Source organism: Centrocercus urophasianus, unplaced genomic scaffold (genome assembly GCF_019232065.1).
Source record: "Centrocercus urophasianus isolate 14NV4802_14NV808 unplaced genomic scaffold, USGS_Curo_1.0 seq_820, whole genome shotgun sequence".
NCBI lineage: Eukaryota > Metazoa > Chordata > Aves > Galliformes > Phasianidae > Centrocercus > Centrocercus urophasianus.
In genome coordinates this window covers 68,941-83,698 of record NW_024885445.1, presented here as the reverse complement: position 1 = coordinate 83,698, position 14,758 = coordinate 68,941, and the positions used below count along the sequence as shown (strand labels likewise).

General features: G+C 52.4%; 1 protein-coding gene across 1 annotated transcript; it reads left to right on the top strand.

Moving 5' to 3' along the window:
* The first annotated feature begins 11,043 nt into the window (after window positions 1-11,043).
* On the top strand, window positions 11,044-12,594 carry KCNA10 (potassium voltage-gated channel subfamily A member 10). The gene has a single exon (XM_042838518.1). It carries the CDS (start codon window positions 11,044-11,046, stop codon window positions 12,592-12,594), a length of 1,551 nt encoding a protein of 516 aa, XP_042694452.1.
* Window positions 12,595-14,758: the final 2,164 nt, after the last annotated feature.

The window sequence follows — 14,758 nt, the reverse complement described above, 5'->3', positions numbered from 1 at the left end:
CGTGGCCTCTGAGATCAGAGCGGGCAGAGAAAGCGATCGGGAAATAGTAGAGAAGGGACAGCATTGGGCTCAGTGCTGGGTGGTGCCGTCCTGGGGGTGAGGAGCTGGGACAGGGACTGCGCTCTGCTCCCAGCTCTGCTCTGAATGCTCCTCACCCCAGACTGGGGATGGAATTTGCTATGGATGTGGCCCAGATCCTTGCCTTATCCAAGGAACGTGGCTTTGTGTTGCCACCAGGAAGGCTGCAATGCACAGTGATGTGTTTGGGGGGAGCTCGATCCTCTAGTGAAAGGTTCTTCTATAGGAGCATCCATCTTGCCTGAGGGCAGTGGGCACAGCAATGAACTCCTAGAGCTCAAGGAGTGTTTTGACATCACTCTGAGCCATAGGGTTTGGGGCTGGGTGGTGCTGTGTGGAGCTGGGGGTTGAACTCGGTGATCTGTGTGGGTCCATTCCAACTGGGGATGATCTGTGATTCTATGATTTTATGTTCCCAGCTCAAGAAGGGAGGAGGAATGATAGTAATTGCACCATCAGACAGGCAACAGCACGCTGCACACAAACCAGAAGGGAACAGCAGGCAACACAAAGCAAACCTGCTTTAACTACTTTTGGCTAAGCTTTCCAACATCCTGCTTGGGGTTCTGGGGATGCTAGGATCTGTGACAAAGGTGCGTGCCCCTTTTCTTCCCCTGCACCGTTGCCTAGCCTTGCCCTCACCTTGCTGCCTGCCAGAGGCCCATTGGAGCGTGCAGGGTGCAGAGCTGTTGGCACTTGGCTGCAGGCATGGATGGACTCAGGCTGCTCCTGCTGGTGCTGGGCAGATGGCAAGCAGGCTGGGCTGCATTCTGAAAACAGGTCCAAAGAAAGCTTTTGTTTTGCTGCCCAGAGCTCTTCTTTCAGGCTTGGTGTTTCCAGGGCCTCAGTGGGTCCCCACGAGCAGGAGCAGCCCTGGGGTGTTGGGGATGTCTGATACAGGGGATGTCAGCAGGGTTGGTGATACCCGTTGTGGTCTGGAAAGGTGCGGGTGACCAAAACCTTGGGAGAAGCTGGACTGAGCTTTGAAGTTTTGAGCAAATATGAGTCAGTCCTTGTGTCACACAAAGCGTGAAAATAAAGAAGAAAGAACCATGTGGGACAGAGACCAAGGTGGTGATGGAGACAGCAGAGTGCAGGAAGGAGGGAGAAACACAATCCACCCGAGTGGGTACATAATTTATTTGCCTATTAGCTATTAATAAGCTGGCCTTTTGTATCAAGTCTCCCAACGTTCTTGTAACAACTTCAGGCCTTTCTGCAGAGCATCACCCTTTCTGGGTGTTCCTGTGCCACTTGCCATGCTAACATGATTCTTGATATGTCCCTCGCCCGGCACCGTGCCTTCGTTATCACCATTCAGCTGAGCAAGTAATTAATGTGATTCCCCCCATTACTGCGCTGTAATTATAACCTCTGGGAAGTACCTGTGAGGTGGGAATGCCTCCTAGGGGCACCAGGCATGCTTTGCTTTGGATGGTGCCTAAATGCTTTGGGTCTGCCTGGTGAAAGGGGAATGGCCAAGCTGATGACTTGGGTGAGCAATGGAGCTTCCCTTCCACCTCTTGCCAATCGTGGTTACTGCAGGACTGGGGGTGATGTTTGATAACAGGAAGCACATCAGCTGAATGCAGCAAGGGGAGGTGGAGAAGACCCAATTCATCTCAGCAAAGTCATGGTTATCGTGCTGGGAATCCAGTGTGTGCCTTCCTGCCATCCTCCTCTCCGCATGTTGTACAAGAGAGAGGCACAACCCACCCCGTGTATTCTAGGGAGTCAGAAGCACTCGGAGGCATATTTTAATGGTAGTGACCAAGACACCATGCAGCAGTGTTGGAGGGACTCCATCTGAGCAGCTCCTATTTTCTTGGTCTTCCTTGGTGGTTCAGGGAGCAAGGTGGGCTCTTCCTAATGGGGACACCCTTCTGTGACCCTGGGTTGCCTCACCTCCTCCCCACTGCTGCTGGATGCTGCCACTCAGAGCTCAGTGTGTGACTGATTTCTGTGTTTTCTTGCAGTGAGAAATGTTCAACACCTCCTGGGAACCCCTCTGAAAGGCCCCCAGATGTGGAAGTGCCACGAGTCGACTGGTCCTCAGTATATTCACCTGGCATCCCTTGGGAAGAGGTGACGGGGTTCCCTAATGCTGTGTGTTTGATGTCCATGGAGCGGTGATGGGGGCAGCTCTGCTCTCGCATTCTGAAGCTGTCCTTTGGGTGCTGAGCTCGTGGGTGCTCTCTTTTCAGGGCTGCTCCCCTCTCAGGGTTGATGCAGAAGAGTTTTGGTTTCTTTGCACCCCGGAGTTGCGTCAGTGCAGTCAGCACAGCTCTGCTTGCAGCGCCGTGTTTCTTCCCTATGTTTCCTTTAAAACCAAGGACAGCAAGGCAAGATAGGGTTTCACGAGGGTATAGGATTTCTGAATCTGAGTCTTTCCTGAGACAAACTCTTTCTAATCCTTACCTGCTTGTCAGAGCCGCGCAGACACCAACACATCCGTACCCACCCAAAGGATCTCCTACTGCTGGAAGAAGAGCTGTCATTTCGGCTGCCTGATCCTGGCTGCAGGTGAGTGAGTGCTGTTAATTACCTTTATTCCACCGGTAAAATTTTGTGTGGTGTTAACGATGCCGTGAAAATACAATAGAGCCCAACACCTGTGGGATGTTCCCGCTTCTATTAAGCCACTCTTAATGTCGTTTCATCCCCAGTAGGGTGGGGAGGAACCACCTGGTTGACAAGGTTCCCGTTTATCTCCTGTTAAAATGGTGCTTGGCTCATGGCTGTTCACCAGCTGTGCTGATACAGGAGTTCTGGATGCTCTTGGGTTCCTGCCTGAGCCCAAGCAGATACGCTCTGTGCTTTCTGCATTTACAGCCTTTGCTCCTTTTCCAGGACTTAAATAAAGTAGTTACTCTTGGCTGTGATCTTTTTAATGGCTTTGAATGCTTTGCAAGTCTTCCATTAGAAAATGATCGGCTGTTGCAATCTGCTTTATTGCAGAAAGAAGCACTGAAGGCATGAGGAAATATTCGTTGCATGCAGTTTGCTCGCGCTGAACCGTAAGGAGTGGGGCAAAATAATTCACTGGCATTTCTGGCAGGCTGAGCTCTATTGCTGCCAGGCAGTTGGTTTAACCTGAAAAAGGGGCAGGATGGATTAAATGCGGAGCAGATTACATCAGATTCACTCTGCAGTAAGGAGAGAGAGAGAGAGAGAGAGAGAGAGAATGGGATGTTTTTATCTTGGCTTGATCTTGCATAAAGGGATGCTTTAGAAGACTCTGAGTGACCAAGCATGAGGATTCCAGTGAGCCACGTGGGGTTGTGCAGTGTTTACCCAGTGATGCAGAGAATTTGGGAAGGATTTGTGTAATTTTGAGTCAATAGTGCTTCTGATTCTGGTGGATGTGGTCTCAGGTTGGTGGGATGGAGCATCACCCCAGCTTGCAGGGATGTATTTTTCTTTGGGCATCTCCTGATATGTCAGATGTGGGGGCTTTCCTACACTTTGTGTCTGTTTTTCTTCTCGGCTTTCTCAACAAAAATCTCCCTAAGATCTGATCTCCTTCCCGTGTCAGATTGCCAAAAATCAAAGTGAACTGCTGCAGTCTGTGTCCAGTGGGTGATTCCCACTCCACGTGGGAGATGGAGTTCAGCCCTCATTGTGATGGGCTCCCAGGACTTGGTGGCCACATCAGGGAACAGTGCTGGGTTTGGCTGTTTGCTTTTCCAAAGGTCATGGGAAGGAGATTGAGAAATGACTCCGAGGCAAAAGCCAGCTCTGATTTGGCACAGGATCCCAAAGGCTGCTTATCACTCTGACGTCCCCTTTTCCCTACGACTGAAGGGAGATTTTCCAGGGCTGGTTTTCCAAAGCCCCCAAATAGTGGTTGTGTCTGCAGGCAGGGGTTTGGGGCTGCAGCAGCTCGGAAGCCTGCATGGAAGGCAATAGGGGATGCTCACCGTCCTTGGGATGGACCCAGGAGCCGCATCCTACAGCCTCTGTTCTGCACTGGGATGGGGCTGTTTTTGCCCATGTCCAGATACAGGCAAGGTGACCCCACTGCCTGACCCATGGGGGAGTGGGTAAAACAAACGGCAAGAAATCCAATTGAAAAGCACAAAGGGATGCAGAGCTTCAGCAGACTAGGAGCCAAAAGCAAATGTGGGTTCCCAGTAATGGAAGGTTTTTTCATGCACTGGAGCAGAGTCAGGACTCTCCCATGTATGAGGAAGTGCCTGCTCAATGGGAACCATGGCTGAGGGATGCCAAACCAGAGCTGTGCTGGTGGTGGGAGCATGGGAGGGTCCAAGCAGGGGTAAATGGATGCAGCCTATGTCAAAGCAGCACTGCCCCAACTGCATTTGGCAAAACAGCCCCCTGAGCAGCATTGGGGGGGGGAGGGGAGGGGGGGCAGAAAGGGGCACATTTGGGCTTCACCCCATGTTCTTCTTAGTGCTGCTCCTTCCTCACCCTTGCTCAGAAAGCAAAGGCATGCATTGGCAGCCACAGAGATGGCAGGCTGGGAGTAAGCAGAACCCAGCAAGGGAGCAAAATCCCATTTCAGGCACAAGGAGAATGAGGGCAAGGAGTCCCACCGGGCTCACGTGGGCACTGGCATCGCCTTTCTGCCCAGTGCAGGACGGGTATGAGCATCCCACAGCCAGGAGCTGGGAGAGGCAGAGGAGGCAGTAGGACCAGGAGCCTGGGGCAGGATGAAGATGATGCAGAAGCTGGGTTTGTTGCTCCCTTCCTCTTTGCAGTGGGTTAAAAGGCTGGGGTGGGGAGGGAGGGAGGGAGGAGGAGGGGTTATTAGGTGGGTCTGGGGGGTTCGCTGTTCTCCTTTTGGGTGGTTTTGGGGTGATGGTGACCAAGTTGAGTTTGTCCTTGGAGAAAAGCTGGAGAATCAGAGGGTTGCTCTGGGATGCTGAGGGTGTGCTGGGAGCGTCAGGAGCCACAGGGTCCCACTGACAATCTCAGTCCCTTTAAACGTTAATTCTGTTCTTGTTGCATCCAAACTACGATGTCCTTCCCTGGATGGGACTGCAGGACTGGGATGACCGCCCTGGGTCAGCTGCACTGCTCTCTGGCAAAGCACGCGGTGCTGCCAACCCAAACGACCCCAACCCCTGCCCCTCCTCCTCCTGCTGCCACTGCTGCAAAGCTGGGGATCGATGCAGGTATCAGCGTGACCCACTTAGTGGCTTCCTATTGCTTTCCATTTATACCATCCATCCACTTTTGGCTTCGGCCGCAGCCTCCCAGGAGGGTTAGTGCTGATGGCAGTGGGCTCAGGACGCTGCTCCATCCCTAGGAACAGGAGGAGGTCGCAGTGCTGCACCCCAGGCTTGGCCAAACCCGCAGCACTTTGGGGCAGGTGGGGGAAACTTTCCCATCGATTCGCCATCGACTCTCCTCGATCGCGTTACCTCCATCAGCCCATTCAGCAGCGCCGCGAGGCGCCGAGGCGTGCCTCCTGCTGAACGCCCGTTTAAACCCTTTCCTATTCTTCTGAATCAGGCTAAAAACTCCCATGCTGGGTGTGGGGAAGTTGGGGAGGGCTTGGATCAGACCCAGGTGATTGCAGCCTGCCTCGCTGCAGAGCTCATTTTTGCCCCATCTGTCTTTTCCTGCTGTCGGGCTGGCTTTGCAGCAGCTTTGAATGAGCACCTGTGATGGGGAGAGCTTGGTTCCCTCCGTGCAGGGATGGCTGTGCTCAGCCCCACTCGTTATTAAATTGCTTCCTGACCCGGTTAATCCGTAGCTGATTAATTTGGGCTGGGTATCAGAAAGGTTTCATCTGTCTCATGGTGTGGACTGTACGTTCTGGGCCCTCTGGTAATCTGGTTTATATATATATATTCCATATATATATCCTATATATATGGAAAAATCAGAAGGGGGGGAATGTGCAGAGGGAGGCTGGCTGGGCATGCTGGCAGTGAGGGATGCTTGCATCCTGCACCAGGAATCCAGCCTGCAAGTTTCCTCCTGCGCATCCTTCAATGTGGGGCTGCTATGCAGCATGTGGTGCTGTTGTGGGTGGGGAAACTGAGGCACAGAGGAGGCTGGGGCTCAGAATTTGGTGGCTGCCAGTTCAGCCCAAGCATTTCTTTGATGGTGCAATTAATTAAAGGGTTTAAATGTCAGGGCTCATCTTAACCTCTCCTTTCAAAAGCAAAGGTTTCTCTGTGCATGTGGGTGTCACAGGTGGGACTTTAGGTTCACTGGTGCCAGGGTGTTTTGTAGCTCCTTTAATTATCACTGGTTCATTAGCCTCAGTGCTGGAGTCAGAACATCAAGGAGTGAAGGTTTGTGTTGTGCTCTCTGTGAATTCCATGTTCTCAATTCCAAGCCTCCCATGTTCTTCCCTTCCCCACATTTTGCCCTGGTGCTGGTTTGGGGGCGCTTCTGACTTAGGGGCACATCACACAGTGCTGAGGTATATGGAAAAGTCACCCTGATATGTCCTGAAGATGCCACAGAGTCAGCCCAGCCCAACTCAGGAGCTGCAATTAGTGCTGCACCCCAGCTAATTAGTTCCGCTAAAAATGAGGAAAACTAGCAGGGGCTAATTACTGCACTAATTTGATCTGTGAGCTGGAGCTTGGGTCTGGCTGGTGCAGAGCGGAGCACAGCAGCTTGCAGAGGTCTGTGCAAGCATCACTTTGTTCAAAAGCTGGGAACAGTCCAGCAAAGTCCCCCTGTAGGTCTGTCCTGCCCTCCTGCAGCAGAGCTGTGTGTGCAGAGCTCTGCAGCCACGCTCTCTGGACGCCTGCCCTGGCTGCAGGACGCCCTCAGGAGCAACACTGTCCTACAGGATAAATCCCAGCAGATGCCAGGAGCTGCTGCTGGTGGGATTAGTGGGCCGGAGGCGTGGGAGGAGGATGGGGGCACCTGGCTGGGGGTGGGGAAATCCTGACACATCCCAAGTCCCCTCAACTGAGCACAGATTGGTTAAACTCCTTTCTGCTGATGGATCCCCAGTGTGGAGGGACTCTAGGGGTGCAGAAGGGGACGTGGAGCATGACAAACCAACCCTGAAGTCTATGAGGTGCTATGGCCCGTTTCCATCGCTGGCTGTAGGTGTGGATGCCCAGACTTCAGCTGAAGATGCCCCAACCCCTGGGTGCTGAGCTCTTCTATGGGATGCTGTGTTTTAATGTGCTCGTTAACATCACAAGTGGAAAATGGCTTTGAGGACAGAGCAGAGAGCTGGGGGAGGTGGAGGTGATCGAATCCCACGGGAACAAGGGAACAGTGCTGTGCAGGAGCTGAGGCTGTGGCACATGGGCAGGAATGGGTCCAAACACAGAGGTCTGGGGAAGAGGAAGATGTGGGCTCACTGGTGTGAAGGTGGCCCTGCGCAGAGTCACCCAGCAAGGATGAGGTGGGGTCAGGAGAAGAAAAATCTCAGTTCCTTTCGGTGGCTCAAGGTGGCATCCCACAGGGTCGTTCCTTTCTCACTGCTCGGGGTGGCAATCTGATGGCTCTGCTTGTCCCCTCCCTGCATTGTCCCTGTCAGTGCCTTGTGGGGCTGTGCTGGCTCCTTGTCACATCAGGGGGGGTCGGGGTGTCCCACGTGGCGGTGGCACTGCAGCCTCCTGTAAAGGAGCCCACTGCATCCATGGCTGCAGGCAAGAGGTAGGTGGGCACAAGGGGATGCTCCAGCCCTCGGGCTTTCCCCCTCTCTTCTTTTTAATGCTGTTGGTGTATATTAATGCTAAACAAGCCCGACCGCCTGCTCTAAATCTCCGTCCTGGTGCCAGCGGTGCTCGGTCACCGTCCCCCTCTCTGCCTCCCTCCTGGGCACCGGCTCAGACCTCACCACGTCACCGACCAGACCTGTCCCCGCTGGACCATCCGGAGCATTATTGGGGATTAAAGGTGGCATCCGGCAGAAGGGACCGTCCCTCCCCCGGCGAGCGGCTGGGGGAAGGAGGTGGGGGGCCTGGGTGCCCCCTGTTCCCCCTTCCCGATGGACCCCCGGCGCTTTGTAGGGCAGAGCAGGTGCCTTTCCCCGAGGCAACGGTGGGGCCGAGGCTCCAAACCACATCGGATGCCAAAGCCCATCCCTGGCGTGCTGGGCTGCCAATTATACAGTGAACCAAATAGAGGAGAGACTTCTAAATGACATTGCCTGCTTTATCCCAACGGGACCTTTCAAGGGTATGGCTGGTGTTTGGTTTTTGTTTTGTTTTTTTTTTTTCCTTTTTCTTTCTTTCTTTTTTTTTTTTTCCCCTCTACACGTCCCTATGTGTGTTTAACGACTCTCCTTCCAGATGCAGAGAGCGCTGGCACCTCCATGCCCTGCGTGGGTAAGTTGTAGGTGATGCTGCAGGGGGGGGCTATGGGAGAAATCACTGCACTGTCTCATGGAGCAGAGGGGTGATGGGGAGGGGGCGGGGGGAGGCAGTTCAGCACCTCTGCTTCTCTGTGGGGACCTCAGAGAACGCTGTCACTTATCCACGTGTGTGAGGTCTGAGTGGGGATGGGAGCAGAGCTGGGGGACGTGTGTGTATGGGGAGTTGGTGTGTGGTTGCAGAGGGGATGGTGGACACAACACGCCCCATTTCCTCACTTGCCATCAGGGTTTGATGGGGAAAATGCAAGCTGTCTCTCAAATGACCTTTGTCTTTTGCAGTTTCTCTGTCTTGGTGGGTTTTTTTTGTTGTTTTTTTTTTCCCCTTCCCAGCCAGGGATTTTGGATGAAGCGTATTAGTTAATCAGATTCTGAGAAGCAGATGTTAGGTGATTTAGGAGGAAAAAACGAGACGACTTTCTCGTTGGAGCCTGGAGCGCGTGTTGCAAAGCATGTGGCTCTGTTCTTGCTTGGAGAGATTGCTTTGTGCCTTTGGGAAGTGCCATTAATTTGGTCTAAATTTAAAATGAGACAGAAAAGGTGTTCTGGGCTCTGGGACAGGTGGGACACTGGTCTCTGGGTGTGGGGACAGGCAGATGTCAGCATGCTTTGGGGGTCTGAAGGCATTGAGATGAGGGTCACAGCCCTGCTTTGCCTGTCCAGGTCCCTGATGGCTGCAGATGGGGCTAAAATGCATGGAAGGGAGCTAAGAAGTGCCATTCCTGCTCTTTGCCTCTGTTTTACCCTGAGGGATGGTGCCAGGGCTCAGTGTGATCTGCACATGGGCTCCAGAGCAGAGCCAGATCCTGAAGTATCGCAACCTCCTCGAAGTCTTAGGCTGAAGAAGCAAAGGCTTGGAAGTCTTCTTGCACGCTGTTAGGAGTTAAACACCCTTAATGCTTTCTAAAGCCAAGATCATCTCACGGTATTGACTTCAGATGCAGTTTCACAATCAGCTTAAGCTGCCCTAAGGTTGCTTGGATGCTGAGGGCACAGGTTCCCTCCTGGGCTGCAGCAGGGGTGAGGTGCCAGGAATGTGAGATCAGCTCTCCTCATTTGTCTTCTCTGTGCCTTTTTCTCCCTCTAAATGAGCCTTGTTCAGGCTGGGTTGCTCTCAGCATCCTTCCTCCCAGCCTGGCTGCTGATGCTGTGTGGACACAGAGATGTGAGCTGCCCCAAAGCTGCATCTCACCTCGCTCACAGCAGCTTTGAGCTGCTGAAACCTCGGGTGTGAGCTGAACCCGTGGAGAGCTGCAGCACCTTGGGTTCACCTTAACCCTGGCCAACTCCATCCCTGGGCTCAAGGACTCAGTTCTGGGGCTGCTCATCTTTGCCCCAGGTCTGAAACACATTGCTGCTTTTCCTAGCTCTATTTTCAGCTGCCTTGCCCTGAATGCTCCTCTCTCGGTGTCTCCATGTAAGAAAATGGGTACAAAAGCAAAGCTGCAGGGAGATACCTACGAGCAGCCCTGCTCTGTGTTTTTCATTCAAGCAAAGAGAGCTGGACACCACCAGCTCCTGTACGAAGTTCTGCTTTTGAGCTTGCAATGCTCGTAAGGAGGATTGGTAGCTAACTAGAATGCTAACATCTCCTCCAGCAGATTTGTTTTTCCAGCTTGTCTCAGCCTGGGCAGATGAGTCCAGTCCTAAGGAAAGTGTGGGGAACAATTTGGAGCCCCAGTGGCTCAGGCTCGGTGAGGTGGTTCAGGCACAACTGTGTGCTCACAGCCCCAGTGCAGGACTGGTCCCCATGCGGACGTGGCCTGGATTGCACTGCTATTCCTGGCAATTGAGGGCATTTGGGCTTTTCAGTCCCTCTTGCTGAACTTTGCTGGGTAAGAAAGCCAGTGTGTCCTTGGTGATTAGCGAGCATGTGGAAAATGGAGCAGCACCTCTCGTCTGTATGGCTGGAAAACACATTTGGAGGGGAGAGAGCTGAAGGGGGAAAGGAGGGGAAAATAAATGGGTGGAGGGGCCAGGATGAATGCATTTTGGGTGTAAATATTCCCAGGATTTCTCTCTGTTAACCTCAAGTTGGGTCACCACCCACCCCGAGTGCTGGATCGATACGAGGAGTCCCAGTTCATGCCCCTCCTCATGCAGAACAGAGGAGTTCTCCGAGGCTCATAGATGCTTCCTTCTCCTCCCATCCTGCCTTCCTCATGGTTGGCGCTGCTCAGAACCTCTCCTGACCTCTGCTTTGGGAACTGATTCCCGTATGCCAGGTCACCCAGCACCTCCAGTTTGACCAGTCTTACTCCCATCTGGAGCAAGGCTGTAACAAACAAAGCTTGGGATGGATGGGCAAAACCTGGATCCTTCCCCACCTGGTGCTGCTGCTTGACCTTCTGTCCTTGGGTGCTGTAGAAATTGAGAGGTTTAGTGATGACAACGAAGCTGTGCCGACAAGGCCCACAGGATCTGATAAAATACGCTGGAACTACAATGCAGATGAAATTAAGGAGTGTTTTAAGACACTCGGGGCTTTCTGACCTCAGGTTTGTTTCATTCCCTTCGGTCAAGCAAAGTGAGCCACATGCACAATTCATCTGTCTCCCTGTTTGCTTGCAGATTCTCATAGCGTGGGAAAGAAGCAAGCTGCCGGCATTCGACCCGGGGATTTATGCTGCTAATCTGATTAGTGTATGATGGACGTGTCCAGTTGGAAGGAGATGGAGGTGGCACTAGTCAGTTTTGACAACGCTGATCAGATCGTGGAGGATCCCTGTTATTCAAACGACCTCAGCCCTGCCAGCCAGTCGCGGAAAGGCCATCCCAGCTGCGCCAACCTCCTCTCCAACTGGAGAATCCTCATCAACAGTGAAAACGCCAACAATGAGACCATTTTCTCCAGGTTCTCTGCTGAGTTCAGCGAGCACCTGGTGGGGGAGCGGGTGGGGATGGAGGAGGGGGACCAGCGAGTCATCATCAACATCGCTGGGCTGAGGTTTGAGACACGGCTCAAGACCCTCAACCAGTTCCCGGAGACCTTGCTCGGTGACCCAGAGAAGAGGATGCGGTACTTTGACTCCATGAGGAATGAATATTTCTTCGATAGGAACAGGCCCAGTTTTGATGGGATCCTGTACTATTACCAATCCGGTGGGAAAATCCGGCGTCCGGCCAACGTACCCATAGATGTCTTTGCTGATGAAATCACCTTCTATGAGCTGGGTGACGAAGCCATGGACCAGTTCAGGGAGGATGAAGGGTTTATCAAGGACCCTGAGACCCTCTTACCAACCAATGACTTTCATAGGCAATTCTGGCTGCTCTTTGAGTACCCCGAAAGCTCCAGCGCGGCCAGAGGTGTAGCTTTGGTCTCTGTCCTGGTCATTGTCATCTCCATCATCATCTTCTGCATGGAGACCTTGCCAGAGTTCAGAGAGGAAAGGGAGTATAAGTCCACCCAGGAGCTTTCTAGGAATACGACGGACACCTTGCTGGCCCACAGCACCTTCACAGACCCTTTCTTTGTCATAGAGACTGCCTGCATCATCTGGTTCTCCTTCGAGCTGTTTGTCCGATTCATCGTTTGCCCGAGCAAGACCGAGTTCTTCAAGAACATCATGAACATCATTGACATCGTGTCCATCATCCCCTACTTCGTGACGCTCACCACTGAGCTGATCCAGCAGAGCGAACTCAACGGGCAGCAGAACATGTCCTTGGCCATCCTGCGGATCATCCGCTTGGTGCGGGTCTTCCGGATCTTCAAGCTGTCCCGGCACTCCAAGGGGCTGCAGATCCTGGGGCAGACCCTCAAGGCCAGCATGAGGGAGCTGGGCTTGCTCATCTTCTTCCTCTTCATCGGCGTCATCCTCTTCTCCAGCGCCATCTATTTTGCAGAAGTGGACGAGCCGCAGTCCCATTTCTCCAGCATCCCCGACGGCTTCTGGTGGGCCGTGGTCACGATGACGACCGTTGGCTATGGAGACATGTGCCCCACCACCTTGGGTGGGAAGATCGTGGGCACCCTGTGTGCTATTGCAGGAGTGCTGACCATCGCCCTGCCCGTCCCCGTCATCGTCTCAAACTTTAACTATTTCTACCACAGGGAGACAGAGAATGAAGAGAAGCAAATTCTGCCCGGGGAGGTGGAGAGGATACTCAACAGTGTGGTGACGGGCAACGACAGCATGGAGTCTCTCAATAAGACCAATGGGGGTTACCCTCGAGACAAGGCCAAAAAGTGATGCTTGTTTCCATGGCAGAGCTGAGCGCTGTCAGGTGGGGTGGGCTGGATAAGGCATGCAACATCCGCAAGCTGTTTTGTTGTTGTTTTTATTTTATTTCATTTTAAACCAAATGTGCTGCTGCTTTTATTTATTTATTTCTTTTTTTTCTAGACATTTTTCAATCTTTGATTTCCCGTGGCTGTTCAAATAAATACCATCTTTCTTATCTCTCTTCCCTGCCCCTCGGTCTGCTTTTTATTACTCGATGCTCATCTGTTTGACATTCATCTTTCCTGACCACAGCATCAGAGCACAGCTCCCCCATGCATGGAGATTTTCCCCTTTTACTGAGAGGCAAAAAGGGGAAAAAAAATACAAGAAATACTTTCTCTGGTGCCACCCAGCTTCCCAGGGGCAGAGCTAGCCTCATCTCCCTGCTCTTCTCAGCGCATAATCAATGTTCCCTCTGCAGATTCAGTTCCCTGGTCTGTGCTGGTGGCACAGCAGGGTGGACGATGATGGATGGGACCGAGCCAGTGGGTGCAGGGATTTGGAAAGAGAGGGATGAGGCTGGGATGCAGCTGTACAGCTGCCAAGGAAGGGCCGTGGCTCAGTGCCCATGGGGGTTCTGGTGGACCAGCTGAGCTCTGAGAAGGGCAGGGGGGGACTTTTAATGCAAACAAACATTCGACTTGTGGGTTATCTGGTGCACGAACGCCCTTCGGGACCAATCTCCGTGACCTTGTAGCTTTTATTGTCACTTCTGTTGCTGCAAATGGAGCACAGAGTAATGAGGGCTGACGTTTCCTGACAGCTTGGCTCTGCATTGTAAAAGGCACTTCTGGTTTTCGAAAACGTGCAGATTTCCATAGGCACTTCTGAAGGGGAGAAACAGAAACAGATCATTATGCTGTTCTCTCTAATGCCAGCAGGTTTTCTTCTGACAAAAACATTTTGTTCCAACTTCTCTGTTTCGGTTGGCTTTTTTTTGATGTTTCTGCCTACATTAAAATCTCAGCTTCTCATGCAGTGTCGACGCATCCGCTTTGTATCCCACATCTGTTCTACCCGATGTCTCATCTCCTAAAGGGTCGGCGTGATCACTGTGCAACGTGCCAGCAATCTCTGGTTTGCAGTTTCATTCAGAAAGGAGTGCTGAAAGATTGTTTCTTTATTTATTCTCATTCCCAGTCTGATGTAAAACGTGAGGTGGGGCGTGCTGGGATTTTCCCCCTAGCTGAGATTCTACACCCACCCAACCCAGATTCTGCTCTGCTGCAGAGCTTCTGGTCGGATGGGTGGACTTCCTACAACCAGATCTTCTTCACACCAGGCATCTGCAGGGACAGCAGCACTCTGAGAAACCCCCAGCTCCTTTCCACCAGTTTTACCACATTTCTCTTTTTATTTCATAGCAGAAAGCGTTGAGCTTTCAATGCTTATAAGGAGGGTTGACATATTTTTCAGCTAGGACCATCTCCTCCTTCCTTCCATGCAAAATTTCCTAGCAAGCCTCGGGGCATCCTTTTGGCACCGCTTATTTCCACCCTTCCCCTATGCATAGAAATACATTTTTGGAACCACAGCCACGAGATGGCACTCCAGGACAGACATTTCTTAGACATAAAAGTACGACAGCAGTCCCAGTGTGTGTGTGCTCCCCACTCTCATTCGTGCTTGATGATCCCTGGGGTCTTGGTCCCACCAGGGCTGCTGAGCCCTGCTGCACTGGGCTCATAACAGTGGTAGAGCAATTGGCAATGGAGTGCCCTAAGCTGTAGAAATTGAAGCAAGACTTCCTCTCTATGCATGCACAGCTGTGTGCAGATGGTTTGCAATGGGGGTCTGCCGTCTGTGGGTCTGGGGTGGGGAATTCACTTTCCCCGGATGGAAACTGAGATCTTCCAGTATTGCTTCTCTGACACATTCCCAGTACAAAGCCTCAGCTCCCAGCAGCCCCAGCCTTGTTCAGTTGTCCCAAAATTCTGCCACTGCCACGAAGCAGCAAATATACGACACCTCCTCCCTAAATCCTGCCCTGTCATCACCAATAAATGTGCAGCCACCAACTCCACGTCATCAACACTTTATTTGCATGCAAGCAAGGACACTTTACACGAGACCTCTTGCTGAACTGAAAAACACAGTCATGGTCTGGTTGAGTGCTGTCATCTCAGTAGAT